At 43.0% G+C, this 27,190-nt stretch overlaps 1 protein-coding gene across 2 annotated transcripts in view; it reads left to right on the plus strand.

The window, feature by feature from the left end:
- LOC115205391 (platelet-derived growth factor receptor beta) overlaps positions 1-27,190 on the plus strand; it is a 49,526-nt gene that overhangs the window by 8,180 nt on the left and 14,156 nt on the right. For both annotated transcript variants that reach the window (XM_029771337.1, XM_029771338.1), the window contains exons 2-6: positions 23,432-23,507; positions 23,862-24,143; positions 24,383-24,640; positions 25,103-25,233; positions 26,804-26,969. In XM_029771337.1, the coding sequence (XP_029627197.1) occupies positions 23,459-23,507; positions 23,862-24,143; positions 24,383-24,640; positions 25,103-25,233; positions 26,804-26,969 (886 nt within the window). In that variant the 5' untranslated portion in view covers positions 23,432-23,458. The remainder of the gene's footprint in view (positions 1-23,431; positions 23,508-23,861; positions 24,144-24,382; positions 24,641-25,102; positions 25,234-26,803; positions 26,970-27,190) is intronic.

The following is a 27,190-nucleotide window of genomic DNA, read 5'->3' on the forward strand; positions in this document are numbered from 1 at the left end:
CATACTGTTTACACACTACAGTTATGGATGGAAAATGGTCCTACACCAGAAGTGTTACTTATATCCCCTCTCACAGACTGACAGAGTGGTTATGGTACAGGTGTCATATGTTCATTTGACTCGTTTCTCACAGCTTGAAAACAATCCTGCATCAACAGGAAATGTGAATTATTATGTGGATTATAATCAACTGCCATTTTTGTAGGGGTTGATACATTTTTCGTCAGGGCAAATCAAGTCTGACATTTTTAAGTGGAAATAAAAAGTTATTTTTTAACCTTGAATATACTGCAAGTTTGGATGTCCTACTGAACAGGGAAATTCTCTGTGAGAATAGTGAGGTACTGTACTGTATAGACCACGCACCCAGTGCCACAGTAGATGAAATGTACTGCCGTGTACAGTATGTAAAGCATGCTGAAGATACTATATGTCTGGACTGAAATCTCACACAAAAATCGCCCTATTTAGGGTGTGGGTTTGGTCATGTCAGACCTTAGTTTTACCGCCTCTCCTTACCCACTGGGCAAAAACTGGCTGAATCAACTTGGTTTGCAAATCAAATCAAATCAAATCAAATTTATTTATATAGCCCTTCGTACATCAGCTGAAATCTCAAAGTGCTGTACAGAAACCCAGCCTAAAACCCCAAACAGCAAGCAATGCATGTGAAAGAAGCACGGTGGCTGGGAAAAACTCCCTAGGAAAAACTCCTGAGAAAGGCCAAAAACCTAGGAAGAAACCTAGAGAGGAACCAGGCTATGAGGGGTGGCCAGTCCTCTTCTGGCTGTGCCGGGTGGATATTATAACAGAACATGGTCAAGATGTTAAAATGTTCGTAAATGACCAGCATGGTCAAATAATAATAATCATAGTAATTGTCGAGGGTGCAACAAGCACGTCCGGTGAACAGGTCAGGGTTCCGTAGCCGCAGGCAGAACAGTTGAAACTGGAGCAGCAGCATGGCCAGGTGGACTGGGGACAGCAAGGAGTCATCATGCCAGGTAGTCCTAGGGCTCAGGTCCTCCGAGAGAAAGAAAGAAACAAAGAGAGAATTAGAGAGAGCATATTTACATTCACACAGGACACCGGATAAGACAAGAGAATACTCCAGATGTAACAGACTGACCCTAGCCCCCCGACACATAAACTACTGCAGCATAAATACTGGAGGCTGAGACAGGAGGGATCAGAAGACACTGTGGCCCCATCCGATGATACCCCCGGACAGGGCCAAACAGGCAGGATATAACCCCACCCACTTTGCCAAAGCACAGCCCCCACACCACTAGAGGGATATCTACAACCACCAACTTACCGTCCGAAGACAAGGCCGAGTATAGCCCACAAAGATGTCCGCCACGGCACAACCCAAGGGGGGGGCGCCAACCCAGACAGGAAGACCACGTCAGTGGCTCAACCCACTCAAGTGACGCACCCCTCCCATGGACGGCATGGAAGAACACCAGTAAGTCAGTGACTCAGCCCCTGTAAAAGGGTTAGAGGCAGAGAATCCCAGTGGGAAGAGGGGAACCGACAAGGCAGAGACAGCAAGGGCGGTTCGTTGCTCCAGCCTTTCCGTTCACCTTCACACTCCTGGGCCAGACTATACTTAATCATAGGACCTACTGAAGAGATAAGTCTTCAGTAAAGACTTAAAGGTTGAGACTGAGTCTGCGTCTCTCACATGGGTAGGCAGACCATTCCATAAAAATGGAGCTCTATAGGAGAAAGCCCTACCTCCAGCCGTTTGCTTAGAAATTCTAGGGACAATTAGGAGGCCTGCGTCTTGTGACCGTAGCGTACGTGTAGGTATGTACGGCAGGACCAAATCGGAAAGATAGGTAGGAGCAAGCCCATGTAATGCTTTGTAGGTTAGCAGTAAAACCTTGAAATCAGCCCTTGCCTTAACAGGAAGCCAGTGTAGGGAAGCTAGCACTGGAGTAATATGATCACATTTTTTGGTTCTAGTCAGGATTCTAGCAGCCGTATTTAGCACTAACTGAAGTTTGTTTAGTGCTTTATCCGGGTAGCCGGAAAGTAGAGCATTGCAGTAGTCGAGCCTAGAAGTAACAAAAGCATGGATTAATTTTTCTGCGTCATTTTTGGACAGAAAGTTTCTGATTTTTGCAATGTTACGTAGATGGAAAAAAGCTGTCCTTGAAGCAGTCTTGATATGTTCTTCAAAAGAGAGATCAGGGTCCAGAGTAACGCCGAGGTCCTTCACAGTTTTATTTGAGACGACTGTACAACCATCCAGATTAATTGTCAGATTCAACAGAAGATCTCTTTGTTTCTTGGGACCTAGGACAAGCATCTCTGTTTTGTCCGAGTTTAAAAGTAGAACATTTGCAGCCATCCACTTCCTTATGTCTGAAACACAGGCTTCTAGCGAGAGCAATTTTGGGGCTTCACCATGTTTCATTGAAATGTACAGCTGTGTGTCGTCCGCATAGCAGTGAAATTTAACATTATGTTTTCGAATGACATCCCCAAGAGGTAAAATATATAGTGAAAACAATAGTGGTCCTAGAACGGAACCTTGAGGAACACCGAAATTTACAATTGATTTGTCAGAGGACGAACCATTCACAGAGACAAACTGATATCTTTCCGACAGATAAGATCTAAACCAGGCCAGAACTTGTCCATGTAGACCAATTTGGGTTTCCAATCTCTCCAAAAGAATGTGGTGATCGATGGTATCAAAAGCGGCACTAAGATCTAGGAGCATGAGGACAGATGCAGAGCCTCGGTCTGACGTCATTAAAAGGTCATTTACCACCTTCACAAGTGCAGTCTCAGTGCTATGATGGGGTCTAAAACCAGACTGAAGCGTTTCGTATACATTGTTTGTCTTCAGGAAGGCAGTGAGTTGCTGCGCAACAACTTTTTCTAAAATTTTTGAGAGGAATGGAAGATTCGATATTGCATGTCATTTAACAACAAAAAGTTCATGTGATGACAATGAATCAATGTGGAAAACTGATTGGATATGCAAAAAGTCATCAACATCAGGGAATTTACTCTTTTTTCCCCCCAGCTTTTAACCTACATCCAATGACATGGTGGATTTCACGTTGAATTCACGTTAGTTGAAAACTCAACCAAATTTCAATCCAAACTATATGTTGAAGTGATGTCTGTGCCCAGTGGGTAAGTCAAAGAGGATAAGACTTAGGTTGAGGCAGCGTTAGGTGAGAGAGGGGGGCTGGAAGCAGTTCATTGTGGTTCAGATGCTCAGAGACCAGGAGTCTTGTCTCAGGGGGATTGAGTTTCTCTGTGAGGAACGATAAAAAAAAGAGGTTTATTTTAACAAGGACACTCTGGATAAAAAAAATTCCCACAGACCATGCCAAGGGCCTGCTTTAGGGTCAATGTCAGAGACTGACTCTGTTATCTCAAGAGGGTTCCAGAAAGAGCTGGGGGATGACAATGATGTGTACACGTATGCTACTATTAGTTCTGTGATTTGGATGTTGTCCCCTCCATGTACTGTATAGTTTTTGCTGTTAGTCATACTGTTGACCACTACACTAGTTATATCACTGTACAGTTCTGTAATGGAAAAAGGTGACCACAAAGTTAGAGAGGTTTGCTTTGTTCTTGTCCTGTACACGTGTTGAGGATAGACAGTAAGCGTTGTGTTTGTTCTCTGTTCTGTACTGTTCTCCTGTCTTTGTGGTATTGTATCATAAACTGTGTTCGGCATGTAAGCGTGTCACTTCTCTGTTTTGTTTGTAAAGTCTGAGGTTGTGTTCTATCCATTGTTGAGGTATCTCTTGTTCTTCTGTTCCACAATGTGTTTGATCTGATTCATATTCTGTCCCTTGTGTTGTCCTGTGTCGAGTTTTCACGTTGTCATGTGTTCATTTGACTGTTTCAACCTGTGTTGTCCTTTGTGTTGTGCTTCTCTCTGTCTCTAGTTTTCTTGTGCCGTGTTCAGTCTCTGGACTGAGCTGTGTTCAGTCTCTAGCCTGTGCTGTGTTCAGTCTCTGGCCTGTGCTCTGTTCTGGCCTGTGCTGTGTTCAGTCTCTGGCCTGTGCTGTGTTCAGTCTCTGGCCTGTGCTCTGTTCAGTCTCTGGCCTGTTCTGTGTTCAGTCTCTGGCCTGTGCTGTGTTCAGTCTCTGGCCTGTGCTGTGTTCAGTCTCTGGCCTGTTCTGTGTTCAGTCTCTGGCCTGTGCTGTGTTCAGTCTCTGGCCTGTTCTGTGTTCAGTCTCTGGCCTGTGCTGTGTTCAGTCTCTGGCCTGTGCTCTGTTCAGTCTCTGGCCTGTTCTGTGTCCAGTCTCTGGCCTGTGCTGTGTTCAGTCTCTGGCCTGTGCTGTGTTCAGTCTCTGGCCTGTGCTGTGTTCAGTCTCTGGCCTGTGCTGTGTTCAGTCTCTGGCCTGTGCTATGTGTCTGGCCAGTGGTCTTGGTGGTCTGCGGCATCACTGATTCATCACCCCCTCACACCCACACAAGGCTGCATGTTTCCCCATACAGGAAGTCAAGGCTCTCCAGATGTGCTCGGAGAAGCTTTTTGGAAACATTTCTGTCTTTTGTTATTGAACGTCTTTTTTTTCTTTTTTCAAACACTGCGTCCCGCTTCCCCTCGGGACACACTCACTAAGTAAGGAAAACGCTCGGTTGCAAATGTGATTGGGAAAGTGGTTCCCATCTCATCATATACTGACTGCAACATCATTGCCAGATGTTTAACTCAAACACGGCCCAGTATATATAGATAATCCCCAGAGATACAGAAAGTTTAAAGGCTGCTGAGGGAAGTCAGTTTACACACTAACTGTATCCTGGCCTGTGCGTGGGCCTGGCCGCCTGCATGCTCCCTGGTGGGGTTGGGTCGAACCATCTTCCATGTCAGGGGATGGGGGGGTGACACTTTGAGTGTGGTGGGGTTAGTAATGAATGCTGGGAATACCAGCATCCCTGGGAAAACTTACGCTCTGGGAACACAGTTTATTCTGCATGGGGATTACCATGACATCTCTAATGCAAACCCTTTTCTTCACCCATGGCCAATGGGGGAATGGGACATCAAGTACTAGATTACTGTATTTGACCACTCAAGCCTGATAACACCCTTCAATTGTAGCATCACAATGAAGAAAGAACATTGCTTACCATGGAAACAAATGATGATTGTGACATCACTCAAAAGTGGTAAAGCAGCTTTTACTGGTTCTAACATCAGACCTATAAGCTTGCTAAGCAAACTGTTGGAAAAAATTGTGTTTGACCAAATACAATGCTATTTCTCTGTAAACAAATTAACAACAGACTTTCAGCATGCTTATAGAGAAGGACACTCAACATGTACTGCACTGACACAAATGACTGATGATTGGTTGAAATAAATTGATAATAAGATTGTGGAGCTGTACTGTTTTTTCAGTGCAGCCTTCGATATTTTTGACCATAACCTGTTGCTGAAAAAATGTGTGTCCATGTATGCTGATGATTCAACCATATACAACATCAGCAACCACAGCTAAGGAAGTCACTGAAACCCTTAACAAAGAGTTGCAGTCTGTTTTGGAGTGGGTGGCCAGTAATAAACTGGTCCTGAACATCTCTAAAACTAAGAGCATTGTATTTGGTACAATTCATTCCCTAAATTCTAGACCTCGGCTGAATCTGGTAATGAATGGTGTGGCTGTTAAACAAGTTGAGGAGACTAAATTACTTGGCATTACCTTAGATTGTGAACTGTCAGGGTCAAAACATATAGATTCTATGGTTGTAAAGATGGGGAGAGGTCTAGTTGTAATAAAGAGATGCTCTGCTTTTTTGACACCACACTCCAAAAAGAAAGTTCTGCAGGTCAAGTTTTGTCTAATCTTGATTATTGTCCAGTCATGTGGTCCAGTGCTGCGAAGAAAGACCTAGTTTAGCAGCACATGGCCCAGGACAGAGTGGCACGTCTTGCTCTTCATTGTAGTCAGAGGAATTATATAAATACTATGCATGCCAGTCTCTCTTGGCTAAAAGTTGAGGAGAGACTGACTGCATCACTTCTTCTTTTGATAAGAAACATTCATGTATTGAAAATCCCAAATTGTTTGCATAGTCAATTTACACACAGATCTGACACACACACTTACCCCACCAGACATGCCACCAGGGTCATTTCACAGTCCCCAAATCCAGAACAAATTAAACAAGGCATACAGTATTATATAGAGCCATTATTGCATGGAACTCCGTTCCATCTCAACCTGCTCAAGTAAACGGCAAACATGGTTTCAAAAAACAGATAACACAAAACCTCACGGCACAACGCCTCCCCCCTATTTGACCTAGATAGTTTGCGTGTATGTATTGATATGTAGGCTATGTGTGCCTTTACATTTTTTTTTATGTAGTTCTGTCCTTGAGCTGTTCTTGTCTATTAATGTTCTGTATTATGTCATGTTTCATGTTTTGTGTGGACCCCAGGAAGAGTAGATGCTGCTTTTGCAACAGCTAATGAGGATCCTAATAAAATACCAAAATACTCATACCTCCCTAATGGCAACAAGATTGTACGATTCCAATTGTGGTTAGTGTGGTGATTGTGACATCACTATGCTGCCCATTGTCCAAAAGTTACTCAACAGTGTTGCTTCATGCGCATCAAGTCACTATGGTCCAAGTCAATGTGTTTTTAGCCATCTCCTTTGGGATCAACTGGTTCAACTGCAGATGAACGAATGAATGAATGAATGAATGAAATTGTATTTTCTTGTCAAATCGCAATTGGCAACCCATCCCTTATGGGATTAACTAACACATAAACAAACATTACAATAATTCACTGTGGTAATTAAATGATCATTCTTCTTCCGGTGTTCTCTGCATTGCGGATCACATAAAGAGTGAACAAATTTAAGTATAAAGTTAATCAATACTTTATAGTAAATAAGGTTATCCAAACAATAATTACATCCCTAGAGCAGTAAAATAATATACATACATACATACATACATACATACATACATACATACATACATACATACATACATACATACATACATACATACATACATACATACATACAACTGTACCTACAGTTGAAGTCGGAAGTTTACATACACCTTAGCCAAAAACATTTAAACTCAGTTTTTCACAATTCCTTACATTTAATCCAAGTCAAAATTCCCTGTTTTATATCAGTTAGGATCACCACTTTATTTTAAGAATGTGAAATGTCAGAATAATAGTAGAGAGAATGATTTATCTCAGCTTTCATCACATTCCCAGTGGGTCAGAAGTTTACATACACTCAATTAGTGTTTGGTAGCATTGCCTTTAAATTGTTTAACTTGGGTCAAACATTTCGGGTAGCCTTCCACAAGCTTCCCACAATAAGTTGGGTGAATTTTGGCCCATTCCTCCTGACAGAGCTGGTGTAACTGAGTCAGGTTTGTAGGCCTCCTTGCTCGCACATGCTTTTTCAGTTCTGCCCACAAATTTTCTATGGGAGTGAGGTCTGGGCTTTGTGACGGCCACTCCAATACCTTGACTTTGTTGTCCTTAAGCCATTTTGCCACAACTTTGGAAGTATGCTTGGGGTCATTGTCCATTTGGAAGACCCATTTGCGAGCAAGCTTTAACTTCCTTACTGATGTCTTGAGATGTTGCTTCAATATATCCACATTATTTGATTTCCTCAGGATGCCATCTGTTTTGTGAAGTGCACCAGTCCCTCCTGCAGCAAAGCAGCCCCACAACAACATGCTGCCACCCCCGTGTTTCATGGTTGGGATGGTGTTCTTCGGCCTGCAAGCCTCCCCCTTTTTCCTCCAAACATAACGATGGTCATTATGGCCGAACGGTTCTATTTTTGTTTCATCAGACCAGAGGACATTTCTCCAAAGAGTACAATCTTTGTCCCCATGTGCAGTTGCAAACCGTAGTCTGGCTTTTTTATGGTGATTTTGGAGCAGTGGCTTCTTCCTTGCTGAGCGGCCTTTCAGGTTATGTCGATATAGGACATGTTTTACTGTGGATATAGATACTTTTTTAACTGTTTCCTCCAGCATCTTCACAAGTTCCTTGCTGTTGTTCTGGGATTGATTTGCACTTTTCGCTCCAAAGTACTTTCGTCTCTAGGAGACAGAATGTGTCTCCTTCCTGAGCGGAATGACAGCTGCGTGGTCCCATGGTGTTTATACTTGCGTACTATTGTTTGTACAGATGAACGTGGTACTTTCAGGCTTTTGGAAATTGCTCCCAAGGATGAACCAGACTTGTGGAGGTCTACAATTTCTTTCTGAGGTCTTGGCGGATTTCTTTTGATTTGCCCATGATGCCAATCAAAGAAGCACTGAGTTTGAAGTTAGGCCTTGTATTAAATGCACAGGTACACCTCCAATTGACTCAAATTATGTCAATTAGCCTATCAGAAGCTTCTAAAGTCATAACATAATTATCTGGAATTTTCCAAGCTGTTTAAAGGCACAGTCAACTTAGTGTATGTAAACTTCTGACCCACTGGAATAGTGATACAGTGAATTATAGGTTAAATAATCTGTCTATAAACAATTGTTGGAAAAATTACTTGTGATGCACAAAGTAGATGTCCTAACCGACTTGCCAAAACTATAGTTTGTTAACAAGAAATTTGTGGAGTCATTGAAAAACTGGTTTTAATGACTCCAACTTAAGTGTATGTAAACTTCCGAATTCAACTGTATGTCCAGGTCAAGCCTCTGAGTGAGGAATGGAGCTTTATGAAGCGTTATGAAGCGTGATGAGAGGGTCAGAGGATCTACACTGCACATGTGTATCTTCTTACAGTCTCACAGCCTCGTTCTATAAAACCACAGAGTCCCTGATGCAGTCTGTCTTTCCCAGAAGCATGTTAATGCCCTAAGCAGAAGCAGTGAGAGTGATAATCTATCCTAAGGGTCACCTCTGATGCCCACTCTAAAGACCTCTCCACTGGGATGTTTTGGCCTTCTGATCTCAGATGGTTTGTCCCTGTCAGCTCCTTAGGGTTTACTGGTCAATTTCTTCCTCAAAGACCCTCATTCAGACCAACGTCCTCACTGGACCACCAGGGAACACACCACCCTTCTCATGTCCACTACCCCCCCCCCCCACCTCTTAAGTCCTTTTAACACCTAAAACAAGATCAAAACTGGCAGAGATGACAATTTCTCATTGAAGGGTTAGGTTACATGTGGTTTGAAGTAAGATGCAAGGAATGTCATGCAATTCATTTGCAGTAAAAGAGTAATTTGTTTTCTAGTGTTCCACAGCAGTTTTCCCTTGCGTGCTCAATGACGTTATTAATCACTGTCATAATAGCTACAATCAGAGTTGACTCCGTGAGCCAAGTGACACGTGCACTGCTGTCACCAAATTTGACTCTCATCATCATACAATCTTCATATGTGACACTGAGGTGACATGTGCTCATAAATAATCATGTGTGGTTTCCCGGGTGGCCAGTCGCTCTCTGAGTGTTGTGACGCATGGCCTTCTGGGACGGCGTGACCTCTGGACCCTGGTGGTCCTGCCACCGTCCCCAGTGGATCAGTGGGCCTGGGAACGTTTCACATGAGCACTGTGGGAACTTGAACTGTACTGTACACCAGTGACACAGAGGGGATGAACTGTGTGTGTGTGTGTGTGTGTGTGTGTGTGTGTGTGTGTGTGTGTGTGTGTGTGTGTGTGTGTGTGTGTGCGTGTGTGTGCGCATGTGTGTGCGCATGTGTGTGTGCGTGCATTTGTGGTGTGTGTGTGGTGCATGGGGGGGTGTGCATGTGTGCTTGTGAGTGTCTTTGTGAATGTGTGTGTGCATGCTTGCCAGTAAGTGTGCCTGTGTGTGTGTGTGTGTGTGTGTGTGTGTGTGTGTGTGTGTGTGTGTGTGTGTGTGTGTGTGTGTGTGTGTGTGTGTGTGTGTGTGTGTGTGTGTGTGTGTGTGTGTGTGTGTGTGTGTGTGTGTGTCTGCATCCCCATGAGCCTGAGAGTGTGTGAGAGAACAACAACAAAAACCTAAAACGGGAATCAATCAAACATGACACAGGGCCCTGACTAGCCTAGAATCATGGTGATGGAGATTGGGAAGGAAATGTACGAGTCATGTTGTTGGAATAGTTTAAGAGTTTCAGTTCGGGGAATGAAAGTGCTAGTTTCTTTACACAGGCTTCAAGCTCTAAAGATGCACTGTATCTATGTTTGATTAACTGTTAGCTGGGTAATCAGGGGATTTAACATTATAAGAAATTAATCTTATTTCTTTAGAACCTTTCATAGGCTACAATACCCAAAGTGGTTTACAGTAAGCTTTACAGTAAGAAAACTAAAACTAATACTTTTTTCAGCACGTTTCATGATTCTGTTATTTACTTCTAACAGAACAATTCATACATTTACAGTATTCAACCTGAATATAATGTATGGGACAATTAATGAAAGTTTGCCTTGTGCCACAGACGTATCATGATTAGATTAGAATTTGGAGAAGATTTACTACACATGCTTTTAATAGTACACTTTCAGTCATCCAGTTCAAAATAGAAATAAAAACATTTTAGTGCCCCAAATAATTTTGAAGATTTTTGGTTTTTATCCACTGACTCATTCAAAGGTTTTCCTCATCCTCATCCTTCACCTCCCTCTCTTCCCAAGGCTCCTTTCTTCCACCCTCCCTATGTTTCCCACCCTCGTCCTGCATACAGGCCTGTGATCTATCCTTAACTGTTTCCAGACGTCTGCTGCTGCACCCCTTACCCCCCCCCCGCACTTCCACCACAACAACAACCACCCCTCCTTTCCTCCTCCCCTCCACCCCTAATTCCCTGCTTCCGTCACATTCTCTATGTTCTAGATCTCTCCCTCTGTCTTCCAAGATTATGATGAAGTGTTTACTCAGGAATACTTTCCTGCTATGTTATTGGCTGTATGTGATCAGTGAGGGATGAGCCATGCCACCTTTGACCCATATTGACCTCTGCCTTAAAGCAACGAAATCTGTCTGTATCTCTAATGTTACTAAAGGGGTCTGGTAGTGAACTATATGGGGGAATGTTACTAAAGGGGTCTGGTAGTGAACTATATGGGGGAATGTTACTGAAGGGGTCTGGTAGTGAACTATATGGGGGAATGTTACTGAAGGGGTCTGGTAGTGAACTATATGGGGGAATGTTACTAAAGGGGTCTGGTAGTGAACTATATGGGGGAATGTCACTAAAGGGGTCTGGTAGTGAACTATATGGGGGAATGTTACTAAAAGGGTCTGGTAGTGAACTATATGGGGGAATGTTACTAAAGGGGTCTGGTAGTGAACTATATGGGGGAATGTTACTAAAGGGGTCTGGTAGTGAACTACATGGGGGAATGTTACTAAAGGGGTCTGGTAGTGAACTATATGGGGGAATGTTACTAAAGGGGTCTGGTAGTGAACTATATGGGGGAATGTTACTGAAGGGGTCTGGTAGTGAACTATATGGGGGAACGTTACTGAAGGGGTCTGGTAGTGAACTATATGGGGGAACGTTACTAAAGGGGTCTGGTAGTGAACTATATGGGGGAATGTTACTAAAGGGGTCTGGTAGTGAACTATATGGGGGAATGTTACTAAAGGGGTCTGGTAGTGAACTATATGGGGGAATGTTACTAAAGGGGTCTGGTAGTGAACTATATGGTAGAATGTTACTAAAGGGGTCTGGTAGTGAACTATATGGGGGAATGTTACTAAAGGGGTCTGGTAGTGAACTATATGGGGGAATGTTACTAAAGGGGTCTGGTAGTGAACTATATGGGGGAATGTTACTAAAGGGGTCTGGTAGTGAACTATATGGGGGAATGTTACTAAAGGGGTCTGGTAGTGAACTATATGGGTGAATGTTACTAAAGGGGTCTGGTAGTGAACTATATGGGGGAATGTTACTAAAGGGGTCTGGTAGTGAACTATATGGGGAATGATACTAAAGGGGTCTGGTAGTGAACTATATGGGGGAATGTTACTAAAGGGGTCTGGTAGTGAACTATATGGGGGAATGTTACTAAAGGGGTCTGGTAGTGAACTACATGGGGGAATGTTACTAAAGGGGTCTGGTAGTGAACTATACGGGGGAATGTTACTAAAGGGGTCTGGTAGTGAACTATATGGGGGAACGTTACTAAAGGGGTCTGGTAGTGAACTATATGGGGGAATGTTACTAAAGGGGTCTGGTAGTGAACTATATGGGGGAATGTTAATAAAGGGGTCTGGTAGTGAACTATATGGGTGAATGTTACTAAAGGGGTCTGGTAGTGAACTATATGGGGGAATGATACTAAAGGGGTCTGGTAGTGAACTATATGGGGGAATGTTACTAAAGGGGTCTGGTAGTGAACTATATGGGGGAATGTTACTAAAGGGGTCTGGTAGTGAACTATATGGGGGAATGATACTAAAGGGGTCTGGTAGTGAACTATATGGGGGAATGTTACTAAGGGGTCTGGTAGTGAACTATATGGGGGAATGTTACTAAAGGGGTCTGGTAGTGAACTATATGGGGGAATGTTACTAAAGGGGTCTGGTAGTGAACTATATGGGGGAATGTTACTAAAGGGGTCTGGTAGTGAACTATATGGGGGAATGTTACTAAAGGGGTCTGGTAGTGAACTATATGGGGGAATGTTACTAAAGGGGTCTGGTAGTGAACTATATGGGGGAATGATACTAAAGGGGTCTGGTAGTGAACTATATGGGGAATGATACTAAAGGGGTCTGGTAGTGAACTATATGGGGGAATGATACTAAAGGGGTCTGGTAGTGAACTATATGGGGGAATGTTACTAAAGGGGTCTGGTAGTGAACTATATGGGGGAATGATACTAAAGGGGTCTGGTAGTGAACTATATGGGGAATGTTACTAAAGGGGTCTGGTAGTGAACTATATGGGGGAATGTTACTAAAGGGGTCTGGTAGTGAACTATATGGGGGAATGTTACTAAAAGGGTCTGGTAGTGAACTATATGGGGGAATGTTACTAAAGGTTGGTAGTGAACTTATGGGGTAATTTACGGTAGGGGTCTGGTAGTGAACTTTATGGGGGAATGTTACTAAAGGGGTCTGGTAGTGAACTTTATGGGGGAATGTTACTAAAGGGGTCTGGTAGTGAACTATATGGTGGAATGTTACTAAAGGGGTCTGGTAGTGAACTATATGGTAGAATGTTACTAAAGGGGTCTGGTAGTGAACTATATGGGGGAATGTTACTAAAGGGGTCTGGTAGTGAACTATATGGGGGAATGTTACTAAAGGGGTCTGGTAGTGAACTATATGGGGGAATGATACTAAAGGGGTCTGGTAGTGAACTATATGGGGGAATGTTACTAAAGGGGTCTGGTAGTGAACTATATGGGGGAATGTTACTAAAGGGGTCTGGTAGTGAACTATATGGGGGAATGATACTAAAGGGGTCTGGTAGTGAACTATATGGGGGAATGTTACTAAAGGGGTCTGGTAGTGAACTATATGGGTGAATGTTACTAAAGGGGTCTGGTAGTGAACTATATGGGGGAATGTTACTAAAGGGGTCTGGTAGTGAACTATATGGGGGAATGTTACTAAAGGGGTCTGGTAGTGAACTATATGGGGGAATGTTACTAAAGGGGTCTGGTAGTGAACTATATGGGGGAATGTTACTAAAGGGGTCTGGTAGTGAACTATATGGGGGAATGATACTAAAGGGGTCTGGTAGTGAACTATATGGGGGAATGTTACTAAAGGGGTCTGGTAGTGAACTATATGGGGGAATGTTACTAAAGGGGTCTGGTAGTGAACTATATGGGGGAATGTTACTAAAGGGGTCTGGTAGTGAACTATATGGGGGAATGTTACTAAAAGGGTCTGGTAGTGAACTATATGGGGGAATGTTACTAAAGGGGTCTGGTAGTGAACTTTATGGGGGAATGTTACTAAAGGGGTCTGGTAGTGAACTATATGGGGGAATGATACTAAAGGGGTCTGGTAGTGAACTATATGGGGGAATGTTACTAAAGGGGTCTGGTAGTGAACTATATGGGGGAATGATACTAAAGGGGTCTGGTAGTGAACTATATGGGGGAATGATACTAAAGGGGTCTGGTAGTGAACTATATGGGGGAATGTTACTAAAGGGGTCTGGTAGTGAACTTTATGGGGGAATGTTACTAAAGGGGTCTGGTAGTGAACTATATGGGGGAATGATACTAAAGGGGTCTGGTAGTGAACTATATGGGGGAATGTTACTAAAGGGGTCTGGTAGTGAACTATATGGGGGAATGATACTAAAGGGGTCTGGTAGTGAACTATATGGGGGAATGATACTAAAGGGGTCTGGTAGTGAACTATATGGGGGAATGTTACTAAAGGGGTCTGGTAGTGAACTATATGGGGGGATGTTACTGAAGGGGTCTGGTAGTGAACTATATGGGGGAATATCACTAAAGGGGTCTGGTAGTGAACTATATGGGGGAATGTTACTAAAGGGGTCTGGTAGTGAACTATATGGGGGAATGTCACTAAAGGGGTCTGGTAGTGAACTATATGGTAGAATGTTACTAAAGGGGTCTGGTAGTGAACTATATGGGGGAATGTTACTAAAGGGGTCTGGTAGTGAACTATATGGGTGAATGTTACTAAAGGGGTCTGGTAGTGAACTATATGGGGGAATGTTACTAAAGGGGTCTGGTAGTGAACTATATGGTAGAATGTTACTAAAGGGGTCTGGTAGTGAACTATATGGGGGAATGTTACTAAAGGGGTCTGGTAGTGAACTATATGGGGGAACGTTACTAAAGGGGTCTGGTAGTGAACTATATGGGGGAATGTTACTAAAGGGGTCTGGTAGTGAACTATATGGGGGAATGTTACTAAAGGGGTCTGGTAGTGAACTATATGGGGGAATGTTACTAAAGGGGTCTGGTAGTGAACTATATGGTGGAATGTTACTGAAGGGGTCTGGTAGTGAACTATATGGGGGAATGTTACTAAAGGGGTCTGGTAGTGAACTATATGGGGGAATGTCACTAAAGGGGTCTGGTAGTGAACTATGTGGGGGAATGTTACTAAAGGGGTCTGGTAGTGAACTATATGGGGGAATGTTACTAAAGGGGTCTGGTAGTGAACTATATGGGGGAATGTTACTAAAGGGGTCTGGTAGTGAACTATATGGTAGAATGTTACTAAAGGGGTCTGGTAGTGAACTATATGGTAGAATGTTACTAAAGGGGTCTGGTAGTGAACTATATGGGGGAATGTTACTAAAGGGGTCTGGTAGTGAACTACATGGGGGAATGTTACTAAAGGGGTCTGGTAGTGAACTATATGGGGGAATGTCACTAAAGGGGTCTGGTAGTGAACTATATGGTAGAATGTTACTAAAGGGGTCTGGTAGTGAACTATATGGGGGAATGTTACTAAAGGGGTCTGGTAGTGAACTATATGGGGGAATGTTACTAAAGGGGTCTGGTAGTGAACTATATGGGGGAATGTTACTAAAGGGGTCTGGTAGTGAACTATATGGGGGAATGTTACTAAAGGGGTCTGGTAGTGAACTATATGGGGGAATGTTACTAAAGGGGTCTGGTAGTGAACTATATGGGGGAATGTTACTAAAGGGGTCTGGTAGTGAACTACATGGTAGAATGTTACTAAAGGGGTCTGGTAGTGAACTATATGGTAGAATGTTACTAAAGGGGTCTGGTAGTGAACTATATGGGGGAATGTTACTAAAGGGGTCTGGTAGTGAACTATATGGGGGAATGTTACTAAAGGGGTCTGGTAGTGAACTATATGGGGGAATGTTAATAAAGGGGTCTGGTAGTGAACTATATGGGGGAATATCACTAAAGGGGTCTGGTAGTGAACTATATGGGGGAACGTTACTAAAGGGGTCTGGTAGTGAACTATATGGTAGAATGTTACTAAAGGGGTCTGGTAGTGAACTATATGGGGGAATGTTACTAAAGGGGTCTGGTAGTGAACTATATGGGGGGATGTTACTAAAGGGGTCTGGTAGTGAACTATATGGGGGAATGTTACTAAAGGGGTCTGGTAGTGAACTACATGGGGGAATGTTACTAAAGGGGTCTGGTAGTGAACTATATGGGGGAATGTTAATAAAGGGGTCTGGTAGTGAACTACATGGGGGAATGTTACTAAAGGGGTCTGGTAGTGAACTATATGGGGGAATGTTAATAAAGGGGTCTGGTAGTGAACTATATGGGGGAATGTTACTAAAGGGGTCTGGTAGTGAACTACATGGGGGAATGTTACTAAAGGGGTCTGGTAGTGAACTATATGGGGGAATGTTAATAAAGGGGTCTGGTAGTGAACTATATGGGGGAATGTTACTAAAGGGGTCTGGTAGTGAACTATATGGGGGAATGTTACTAAAGGGGTCTGGTAGTGAACTATATGGGGGAATGTTACTAAAGGGGTCTGGTAGTGAACTATATGGGGGAATGTTACTAAAGGGGTCTGGTAGTGAACTATATGGGGGAATGTTACTAAAGGGGTCTGGTAGTGAACTATATGGGGGAATGTCACTAAAGGGGTCTGGTAGTGAACTATATGGTAGAATGTTACTAAAGGGGTCTGGTAGTGAACTATATGGGGGAATGTTACTAAAGGGGTCTGGTAGTGAACTATATGGGGGAATGTTACTAAAGGGGTCTGGTAGTGAACTATATGGGGGAATGTTACTAAAGGGGTCTGGTAGTGAACTATATGGGGGAATGATACTAAAGGGGTCTGGTAGTGAACTATATGGGGGAATGTTACTAAAGGGGTCTGGTAGTGAACTATATGGGGGAATGTCACTAAAGGGGTCTGGTAGTGAACTATATGGGGGAATGTTACTAAAGGGGTCTGGTAGTGAACTATATGGGGGAATGTTACTAAAGGGGTCTGGTAGTGAACTATATGGGGGAATGTTACTAAAGGGGTCTGGTAGTGAACTATATTGTGGAATGTTACTAAAGGGGTCTGGTAGTGAACTATATGGGGGAATGTTACTGAAGGGGTCTGGTAGTGAACTATATGGGGGAATGTTACTAAAGGGGTCTGGTAGTGAACTATATGGGGGAATGTTACTAAAGGGGTCTGGTAGTGAACTATATGGGGGAATGTTACTAAAGGGGTCTGGTAGTGAACTATATGGGGGAATGTTACTGAAGGGGTCTGGTAGTGAACTATATGGGGGAATGTTACTAAAGGGGTCTGGTAGTGAACTATATGGTGGAATGTTACTAAAGGGGTCTGGTAGTGAACTATATGGGGGAATGTACTAAAGGGGTCTGGTAGTGAACTATATGGGGGAATGATACTAAAGGGGTCTGGTAGTGAACTATATGGGGGAATGATACTAAAGGGGTCTGGTAGTGAACTATATGGGGGAATGTTACTAAAGGGGTCTGGTAGTGAACTATATGGGGGAATGTTACTAAAGGGGTCTGGTAGTGAACTATATGGGGGAATGTTACTAAAGGGGTCTGGTAGTGAACTATATGGGGGAATGTTACTAAAGGGTTCTGGTAGTGAACTATATGGGGGAATGTTAATAAAGGGGTCTGGTAGTGAACTATATGGGGGAATGTTACTAAAGGGGTCTGGTAGTGAACTATATGGGGGAATGTTACTAAAGGGGTCTGGTAGTGAACTATATGGGGGAATGTTACTAAAGGGGTCTGGTAGTGAACTATATGTGGGATTGTTACTAAAGGGGTCTGGTAGTGAACTATATGGGGGAATGTTACAAAAGGGGTCTGGTAGTGAACTATATGGGGGATTGTTACTAAAGGGTTCTGGTAGTGAACTATATTGTGGAATGTTACTAAAGGGGTCTGGTAGTGAACTATATAGGGGAATGTTACTAAAGGGGTCTGGTAGTGAACTATATGGGGGAATGTTACTAAAGGGGTCTGGTAGTGAACTATATGGGGGAATGTTACTAAAGGGGTCTGGTAGTGAACTATATGGGGGAATGTCACTAAAGGGGTCTGGTAGTGAACTATATGGGGGAATGTTACTAAAGGGGTCTGGTAGTGAACTATATGGGGGAATGATACTAAAGGGGTCTGGTAGTGAACTATATGGGGGAATGTTACTAAAGGGGTCTGGTAGTGAACTATATGGGGGAATGTTACTAAAGGGGTCTGGTAGTGAACTATATGGGGGAATGTTACTAAAGGGGTCTGGTAGTGAACTATATGGGGGAATGTTACTAATGGGGTCTGGTAGTGAACTATATGGTGGAATGTTACTAAAGGGGTCTGGTAGTGAACTATATGGGGGAATGTTACAAAAGGGGTCTGGTAGTGAACTATATTGTGGAATGTTACTAAAGGGGTCTGGTAGTGAACTATATGGTGGAATGTTACTAAAGGGGTCTGGTAGTGAACTATATGGGGGAATGTTACTAAAGGGGTCTGGTAGTGAACTATATGGGGGAATGTTACTAAAGGGGTCTGGTAGTGAACTATATTGTGGAATGTTACTAAAGGGGTCTGGTAGTGAACTATATGGGGGAATGTTACTAAAGGGGTCTGGTAGTGAACTATATGGGGGAATGTTACTGAAGGGGTCTGGTAGTGAACTATATGGGGGAATGTTACTAAAGGGGTCTGGTAGTGAACTATATGGTGGAATGTTACTAAAGGGGTCTGGTAGTGAACTATATGGGGGAATGATACTAAAGGGGTCTGGTAGTGAACTATATGGGGGAATGATACTAAAGGGGTCTGGTAGTGAACTATATGGGGGAATGTTACTAAAGGGGTCTGGTAGTGAACTATATGTGGGATTGTTACTAAAGGGGTCTGGTAGTGAACTATATGGGGGAATGTTACAAAAGGGGTCTGGTAGTGAACTATATGGGGGATTGTTACTAAAGGGTTCTGGTAGTGAACTATATTGTGGAATGTTACTAAAGGGGTCTGGTGGTGAACTATATTGTGGAATGTTACTAAAGGGGTCTGGTAGTGAACTATATTGTGGAATGTTACTAAAGGGGTCTGGTAGTGAACTATATTGTGGAATGTTACTAAAGGGGTCTGGTAGTGAACTATATTGTGGAATGTTACTAAAGGGGTCTGGTAGTGAACTATATGGGGGAATGTTACTAAAGGGGTCTGGTAGTGAACTATATGGGGGAATGTTACTAAAGGGGTCTGGTAGTGAACTATATGGGGGAATGATACTAAAGGGGTCTGGTAGTGAACTATATTGTGGAATGTTACTAAAGGGGTCTGGTAGTGAACTATATGGGGGAATGTTACTAAAGGGGTCTGGTAGTGAACTATATGGTAGAATGTTACTAAAGGGGTCTGGTAGTGAACTATATGGGGGAACGTTACTAAAGGGGTCTGGTAGTGAACTATATGGGGGAATGTTACTAAAGGGGTCTGGTAGTGAACTACATGGGGGAATGTTACTAAAGGGGTCTGGTAGTGAACTATATGGGGGAATGTTACTAAAGGGGTCTGGTAGTGAACTTTATGGGGGAATGTTACTAAAGGGGTCTGGTAGTGAACTTTATGGGGGAATGTTACTAAAGGGGTCTGGTAGTGAACTATATGGGGGAATGTTACTAAAGGGGTCTGGTAGTGAACTATATGGTAGAATGTTACTAAAGGGGTCTGGTAGTGAACTATATGGGGGAATGATACTAAAGGGGTCTGGTAGTGAACTATATGGGGGAATGTTACTAAAGGGGTCTGGTAGTGAACTATATGGGGGAATGTTACTAAAGGGGTCTGGTAGTGAACTATATGGGGAAATGTTACTAAAGGGGTCTGGTAGTGAACTATATGGGGGAATGTTACTAAAGGGGTCTGGTAGTGAACTATATGGGGGAATGTTACTAAAGGGGTCTGGTAGTGAACTATATGGGGGAATGTTACTAAAGGGGTCTGGTAGTGAACTATATGGTGGAATGTTACTAAAGGGGTCTGGTAGTGAACTATATGGGGGAATGTTACTAAAGGGGTCTGGTAGTGAACTATATGGGGGAATGTTACTAAAGGGGTCTGGTAGTGAACTATATGGGGGAATGTTACTAAAGGGGTCTGGTAGTGAACTATATGGGGGAATGATACTAAAGGGGTCTGGTAGTGAACTATATGGGGGAATGTTACTAAAGGGGTCTGGTAGTGAACTATATGGGGGAATGTTACTAAAGGGGTCTGGTAGTGAACTATATGGGGGAATGTTACTAAAGGGGTCTGGTAGTGAACTATATGGGGGAATGTTACTAAAGGGGTCTGGTAGTGAACTATATGGGGGAATGTTACTAAAGGGGTCTGGTAGTGAACTATATTGTGGAGTGTTACTAAAGGGGTCTGGTAGTGAACTATATGGGGGAATGTTACTAAAGGGGTCTGGTAGTGAACTATATGGGGGAATGTCACTAAAGGGGTCTGGTAGTGAACTTAATGGGGGAATGTTACTAAAAGGGTCTGGTAGTGAACTATATGGGGGAATGTTACTAAAGGGGTCTGGTAGTGAACTATATGGGGGAATGTTACTAAAGGGGTCTGGTAGTGAACTATATGGGGGAATGTTACTAAAGGGGTCTGGTAGTGAACTATATGGGGAATGTTACTAAAGGGGTCTGGTAGTGAACTATATGGGGGAATGATACTAAAGGGGTCTGGTAGTGAACTATATGGGGGAATGTTACTAAAGGGGTCTGGTAGTGAACTATATGGGGGAATGTTACTAAAGGGGTCTGGTAGTGAACTATATGGGGGAATGTTACTAAAGGGGTCTGGTAGTGAACTATATGGGGGAATGTTACTAAAGGGGTCTGGTAGTGAACTATATTGTGGAATGTTACTAAAGGGGTCTGGTAGTGAACTATATGGGGGAATGTTACTAAAGGGGTCTGGTAGTGAACTATATGGGGGAATGTTACTAAAGGGGTCTGGTAGTGAACTATATGGGGGAATGTTACTAAAGGGGTCTGGTAGTGAACTATATTGTGGAATGTTACTAAAGGGGTCTGGTAGTGAACTATATGGGGGAATGTTACTAAAGGGGTCTGGTAGTGAACTATATGGGTGAATGTTACTAAAGGGGTCTGGTAGTGAACTATATGGGTGAATGTTACTAAAGGGGTCTGGTAGTGAACTATATGGGGGAATGTTACTAAAGGGGTCTGGTAGTGAACTATATGGGGGAATGTTAATAAAGGGGTCTGGTAGTGAACTATATGGGGGAATGTTACTAAAGGGGTCTGGTAGTGAACTATATGGGGGAATGTTACTAAAGGGGTCTGGTAGTGAACTATATGGGGGAATGTTACTAAAGGGGTCTGGTAGTGAACTATATGGGGGAATGTTACTAAAGGGGTCTGGTAGTGAACTATATGGGGGAATGTTACTAAAGGGGTCTGGTAGTGAACTATATGGGGGAATGTTACTGAAGGGGTCTGGTAGTGAACTATATGGTGGAATGTTACTAAAGGGGTCTGGTAGTGAACTATATGGGGGAATGTCACTAAAGGGGTCTGGTAGTGAACTATATGGGGGGATGTTACTAAAGGGGTCTGGTAGTGAACTATATGGGGGAATGTTACTAAAGGGGTCTGGTAGTGAACTATATGGGGGAATGATACTAAAGGGGTCTGGTAGTGAACTATATGGGGGAATGATACTAAAGGGGTCTGGTAGTGAACTATATGGGGGAATGTTACTAAAGGGGTCTGGTAGTGAACTATATGGGGGAATGTTACTAAAGGGGTCTGGTAGTGAACTATATGGGGGAATGTTACTAAAGGGGTCTGGTAGTGAACTATATGGGGGAATGTTACTAAAGGGGTCTGGTAGTGAACTATATGGGGGAATGTTACTAAAGGGGTCTGGTAGTGAACTATATGGGGGAATGTTACTAAAGGGGTCTGGTAGTGAACTATATGGGGGAATGTTACTAAAGGGGTCTGGTAGTGAACTATATGGGGGAATGATACTAAAGGGGTCTGGTAGTGAACTATATGGGGGAATGTTACTAAAGGGGTCTGGTAGTGAACTATATGGGGGAATGTTACTAAAGGGGTCTGGTAGTGAACTACATGGGGGAATGTTACTAAAGGGGTCTGGTAGTGAACTATATGGGGGAATGATACTAAAGGGGTCTGGTAGTGAACTATATGGGGGAATGTTACTAAAGGGGTCTGGTAGTGAACTATATGGGGGAATGTTACTAAAGGGGTCTGGTAGTGAACTACATGGGGGAATGTTACTAAAGGGGTCTGGTAGTGAACTATATGGGGGAACGTTACTAAAGGGGTCTGGTAGTGAACTATATGGGGGAATGTTACTAAAGGGGTCTGGTAGTGAACTATATGGGGGAATGTTACTAAAGGGGTCTGGTAGTGAACTACATTTTGGAACAGGGTATCATTTAAGATTTTGCCTCAGCGTTGAGTTTTAAACACAAAGGTAAACATTGTATCACCATAGCACACCATCAGTTTATAAACAAAACCCCAAATCTGGTTTGTTGTTGCTGTTTTGTGGTCGCCCCTTTTGCCTAATTACATTTGTTTACTTGGAATCCAATTAGTGGTTCGACACAACAGTTGAATAGTTTTAGACCCAGCAGCATTGTTTCTGACTGAGTGTTAAGGAGCGGCACACACTGACCTGTTTGTTAGTTGGACAGAACACTGGCAAAACAAGAACAAAAACTCTGCAACATTGTTCTGTCCGTGTTCAGCAAGCCATCACATACCTCTCCTGTGAACTCATTCAGAACATAGAACCGGAATGTTGTGTACAGAAATCCACATCTATTTTTTGAGAGGGGAGTGACCTTACATTGTATTCTAAGAGCCACATATATTCTGTTTATTCTACTTCTATGATTAGGCCAGGGCTCTTTCTGTGGCAAATCGTATTTTTGGATAAGGAACAGATTGTGCAGTCATGACATGTGATTTATATTGTAAGCTCCCAACTTTGTTAACCCTAACCTTGTTGGTCTTCCAGGGGTAAAAGACATCCATCATGATATGAGCGAATTGGTTGTGTATGTAAAGAGATATTAATGAGATGTTATGAGTTCAGAATGTTCGGACCAACTGTGAGTCCTGCTCTCCCCATCTCTAGAGCTCTGAGCTGTCATCATGATGACTGAGCTCACTGGTTAACCAGCGTAGGAGGGAACAACACCCGAACACTTGCCTTGGAGTCATCTATATCTCTCTCTCAATCAACTTGTTTGTCAAATCAGCCTTTGACTGTAAATCAGCCTTTGACTGTCAATCAACCTTTGACTGTGAATCAACCTTTGACTGTGAATCAGCCTTTGACTGTAAATCAGCCTTTGACTGGGTGGGGAGTGTGTGTGTGGTTTTGTCTTTAACACACGGGTAAAGCTCAATATACTGGAAGGAATGTAGTGAATAAAAACAAGGGCTATCATGTAGACTACAATATTCAGTGTTTTTATTTTGAATATGTTTGCAGAATACATCTCTCCTGCAGCCTGTCACCATGAGGACTGTCAGAGTGTCCCCTCTCCATCTGACAGCCCTACTAACAGGTGAGAGGAACAACCTAATGAAATATCCAAAAAATATACTGTATTGACTAGGGTCCGGGTCTTTCCTGGTCAGGTTACATGGTAGGGGAAAAACGCCTAGCTCTAGTATCCAGCTAAGTTGCCATTGAGATTGTTGCCGGTGTTCTTTAATATGGAAGGCAAAGAGCCTGTATCAGCTTAAAAATTCTAATTATCATCCCTCCTCCTTTCACCTCCAGACTCTTCACATCCCTCATCACTGTGTAATTGGATGGATTTCTGAGTTGTTATTGCTATATTAACCTTTGACCCTTGACCTGGGGCTCTAGCTGTTTGACCCCAAACCTGACCTTTCCTTGTTTGTGTTGACTGCAGCTCTTTTGCACTTCTGCCCTGAGTACCGTTGCGTGGAGATCTCCCCTAGCAACAGCGAGGTCATCATGACACCGGGCGACTCCATGATCTTTACCTGTTCCAGCTGGGGGACAGTCGGATGGAGGTTCAAGCGGAATGACGACATTCCCTATTTTGGAGTGGAGAACCAGAACACAACCAGTGTTCTCATTCTGGAAAACGTGACGTGGAGACACACAGGAGTGTACGTCTGTGCCGAGGCTTGGACGGACGAGGCTAGAGAGGTGGCAGTCTTTGTGCCGGGTGAGAACACCGTCATAACTATACACTCTGTCACAGATAATAACCTAGGTTAGCTTAGTCAAATGATTTGTTCCCAATTCCCAGGTAAATATTGTATCTTGTAACAGCAATCTCAGCACTTAGGCCTCATTAACTTGGTTCAATCATGATATGAATTAAATCTTCTTATCTCTCACATGGTGTGAAATGATTTATCTTATCCCTCCAGCTAAGTCTTCCTATCCCTCTCCTCCACACAGACCCTGAAGTGTGGTTCATTGAGAGCTCCCACGGCATGGTGACCAAGACCAGCGAGGAGGGGACCATCCCCTGTGTGGTCACCAACCCCCAGATCAACGTCACCCTCTACGAGACGGACAGTGACATGCACCTAAATGGGGTCTACATCCCCAGTGAGGGCTACAGGGCAGCCCTGGAGGACAGGACCTATGTGTGTCGTGGGGAGCTGAACGGGGAGGAGAAAGAGTCCCGGGCCTTCTACGTCTTAAGTATTGTTGGTGGGTACCTGGAAGGGGCAGGGGGTCGGCGATAGGGCTGGTATAGAGAAGAACACTATTGTCTGCTCAAACCTATAGCTTGTTTTATTATTTATTTATAGGGGACAATGCACATTAATCAACATCAATATTACAATAATGCAACGTCCATGTAAATGTTGCCCGGGTTGTAATTACATGCACTGTACTGTACAGCATTGTTGATGTGCATGTCTGAATTTAACAAAGTATTGCAGTATTGCACAAGGGTATTCATCTATTGGTCTCACTTAAAAGGCTATCAAGCTGTTGTATCTCAGACTCAAAAATAACAATGAACTATTTTTCTCCTTCCTGCTCTCTGCCTCCCTCCCTCTCTCTCTCTCTCTCTCCCCCTCCCTCCCTCCCTCCCTCCCTCCCTCCCTCCCGCTCTCCCGCTCTCTTCTCCATTCTCCCTCTCTCTCCACACACTTCCCGAGTTAGTCCCGGAGACAATCGACGCCTACATCAATGCGTCTAAGACTGTGCTGAAGCAGGGCGAGCCTCTGACAGTGAACTGCACGGTGCACGGAGTGGAGCTGGTCTTCTTCTCCTGGGACTACCCCAACAGAGACGTGAGTGGGAGAGAAGAGAGGAGAATAGAACAAGGGCCTTTTCTTTGACTTTCCCTTCACTCGTCCCGGGGAGACATAGAGTAAATTACATCAAGATGTCTGTTCAGCCACACCTAGATGTGTTAAATCCTCTTTCAATCTCACTCACAACAGACACATAGTTTTCATATCATTATTGATAATACAGTACATTTATGGTGTTAAAAGTGTTTTAGGTTTGAAGGCCCTTGCTATAGGATTTCACTGACATAAAACTTATACAAGTGTATAAAATCAACACTTCCTGTTAAACTTGTTTAATCTTATATTACTTAAATAGCCGTGGGACTAAGTGCAAGAAGATGTTTTGAGTAATGTTTTTATATTTTTTCCCCCTTTATATTAAAGCATTGCATGCATCTATAATTTCATTTGCATTGTGGGATACAGTTGAGCAGAGGCGTTTTAAAAATTTCTACACAAAGGTTTTTAGCAGGGTAAAAAAAGGTTTTATGAACGCATTTCATGCAATTCCTCATCATTTATGATAGAAGACAAAAGTAGAATATTTGTTTAGTACCACAAATGACTGAAATAAGTGTCTACTCTGACAGTGACTAACTGAGACCAATAAAAACGACCTGGTCTTGAATGCAAACAGGCCAATGAAGAGACACACAGATTGCAAATATATATATATATATATATATATATATATATATACATATATATATTATAGGCTTCAGTAGGCTACTAAATAAACGTTCCAGTGGCACTGGCTAACCCAGTGTTGACGATGAAGCCTAGCTTTCTCACCGGTGAAAAAAATGATTAGCAGACAGATTCATCTTTTCAGCAGTAGGCATTTGCTTTCCAAACTGTACATTTTTCTCGCGATTGTATTTAGAAATGTGTGAAAGGCGAACCATGGAAATATAATACCTAGATGGCAGTTCCCATTCCAGTCAGGACTGGCAGCCATTGCTAGCGTTTAAAGCAAAACTCCACCCCAACATTTTTTTGCATGTCAGCAATCATGTTTTCAAGATATATAACTTTCAAAATACTCAAATACAGCCGGTAGGATGCATTTGCATCATATGATGCTGTGTTTTGTATCATATGATGCTGTGTTTTGTATCATATGATGCTGTGTTTTGCATCATATGATGCTGTGTTTTGCATCATATGATGCAACATGCATCATACTGGCTGTATTTATGTATTTTGAAAGTTATATACCTAGAAAACTTGATTTCTGACATGCAAAACATTTTGAGATTATATCAACAATGGACTAATGAAAAATACCAAAACATAGTTGTGTGGAATTTTCCTTTAACAGTCAAATTACCAGGTTTAGTGGTTCCAAAACACTTCTATAGATGATATGTCTATTGCCACAATGGAACAAAGTTGCTAGTTTTTTAATGTAATTTTAGGAAATGTATTTCAATTTATCAGGGGGTGCTGCAGCAACTCCAGCACCCATACTTCCCGTGGCTATGATTACTTAGTTTGTACTTCAATCGTCTTCTCACAGACCTCAAAATATTACTGATGCATCCCTTTCCTCTCCTGTGTCTGCCAGGTGGACTTCATCGAGCCATTGACCGACATCCTGTCGTCCCAGAGCATGCGCTCCTGCCTCACCGTCTCTAAGGCGACGCTGGCCAACACGGGGCAGTATGTGTGTCACGTTCACGAGAGTGTCCAGGACCAGAGGGCCACCGCCAACATCAACATCACCATCCTCGGTGAGAAGGAGACAGGGAGAGACACTCTCAAAGCAAACTATGACTGGATTGCTTATTATTATGGGTCTTTTTTAGACTGAAAGAGCACCATTCATAACATGAACCTCCAAGCACTAGGTGAGAGAGAGTTCTGTTCAAATAAACCACATTTGATTTATTTGACTTTTTCATGTAGCTTGCTATCGTCACTGAGAATACAAGCATCTGTGTTTTGTGAGATC

This window comes from Salmo trutta, chromosome 13 (assembly GCF_901001165.1).
Source record: "Salmo trutta chromosome 13, fSalTru1.1, whole genome shotgun sequence".
In the NCBI taxonomy this organism is placed as follows: domain Eukaryota; kingdom Metazoa; phylum Chordata; class Actinopteri; order Salmoniformes; family Salmonidae; genus Salmo; species Salmo trutta.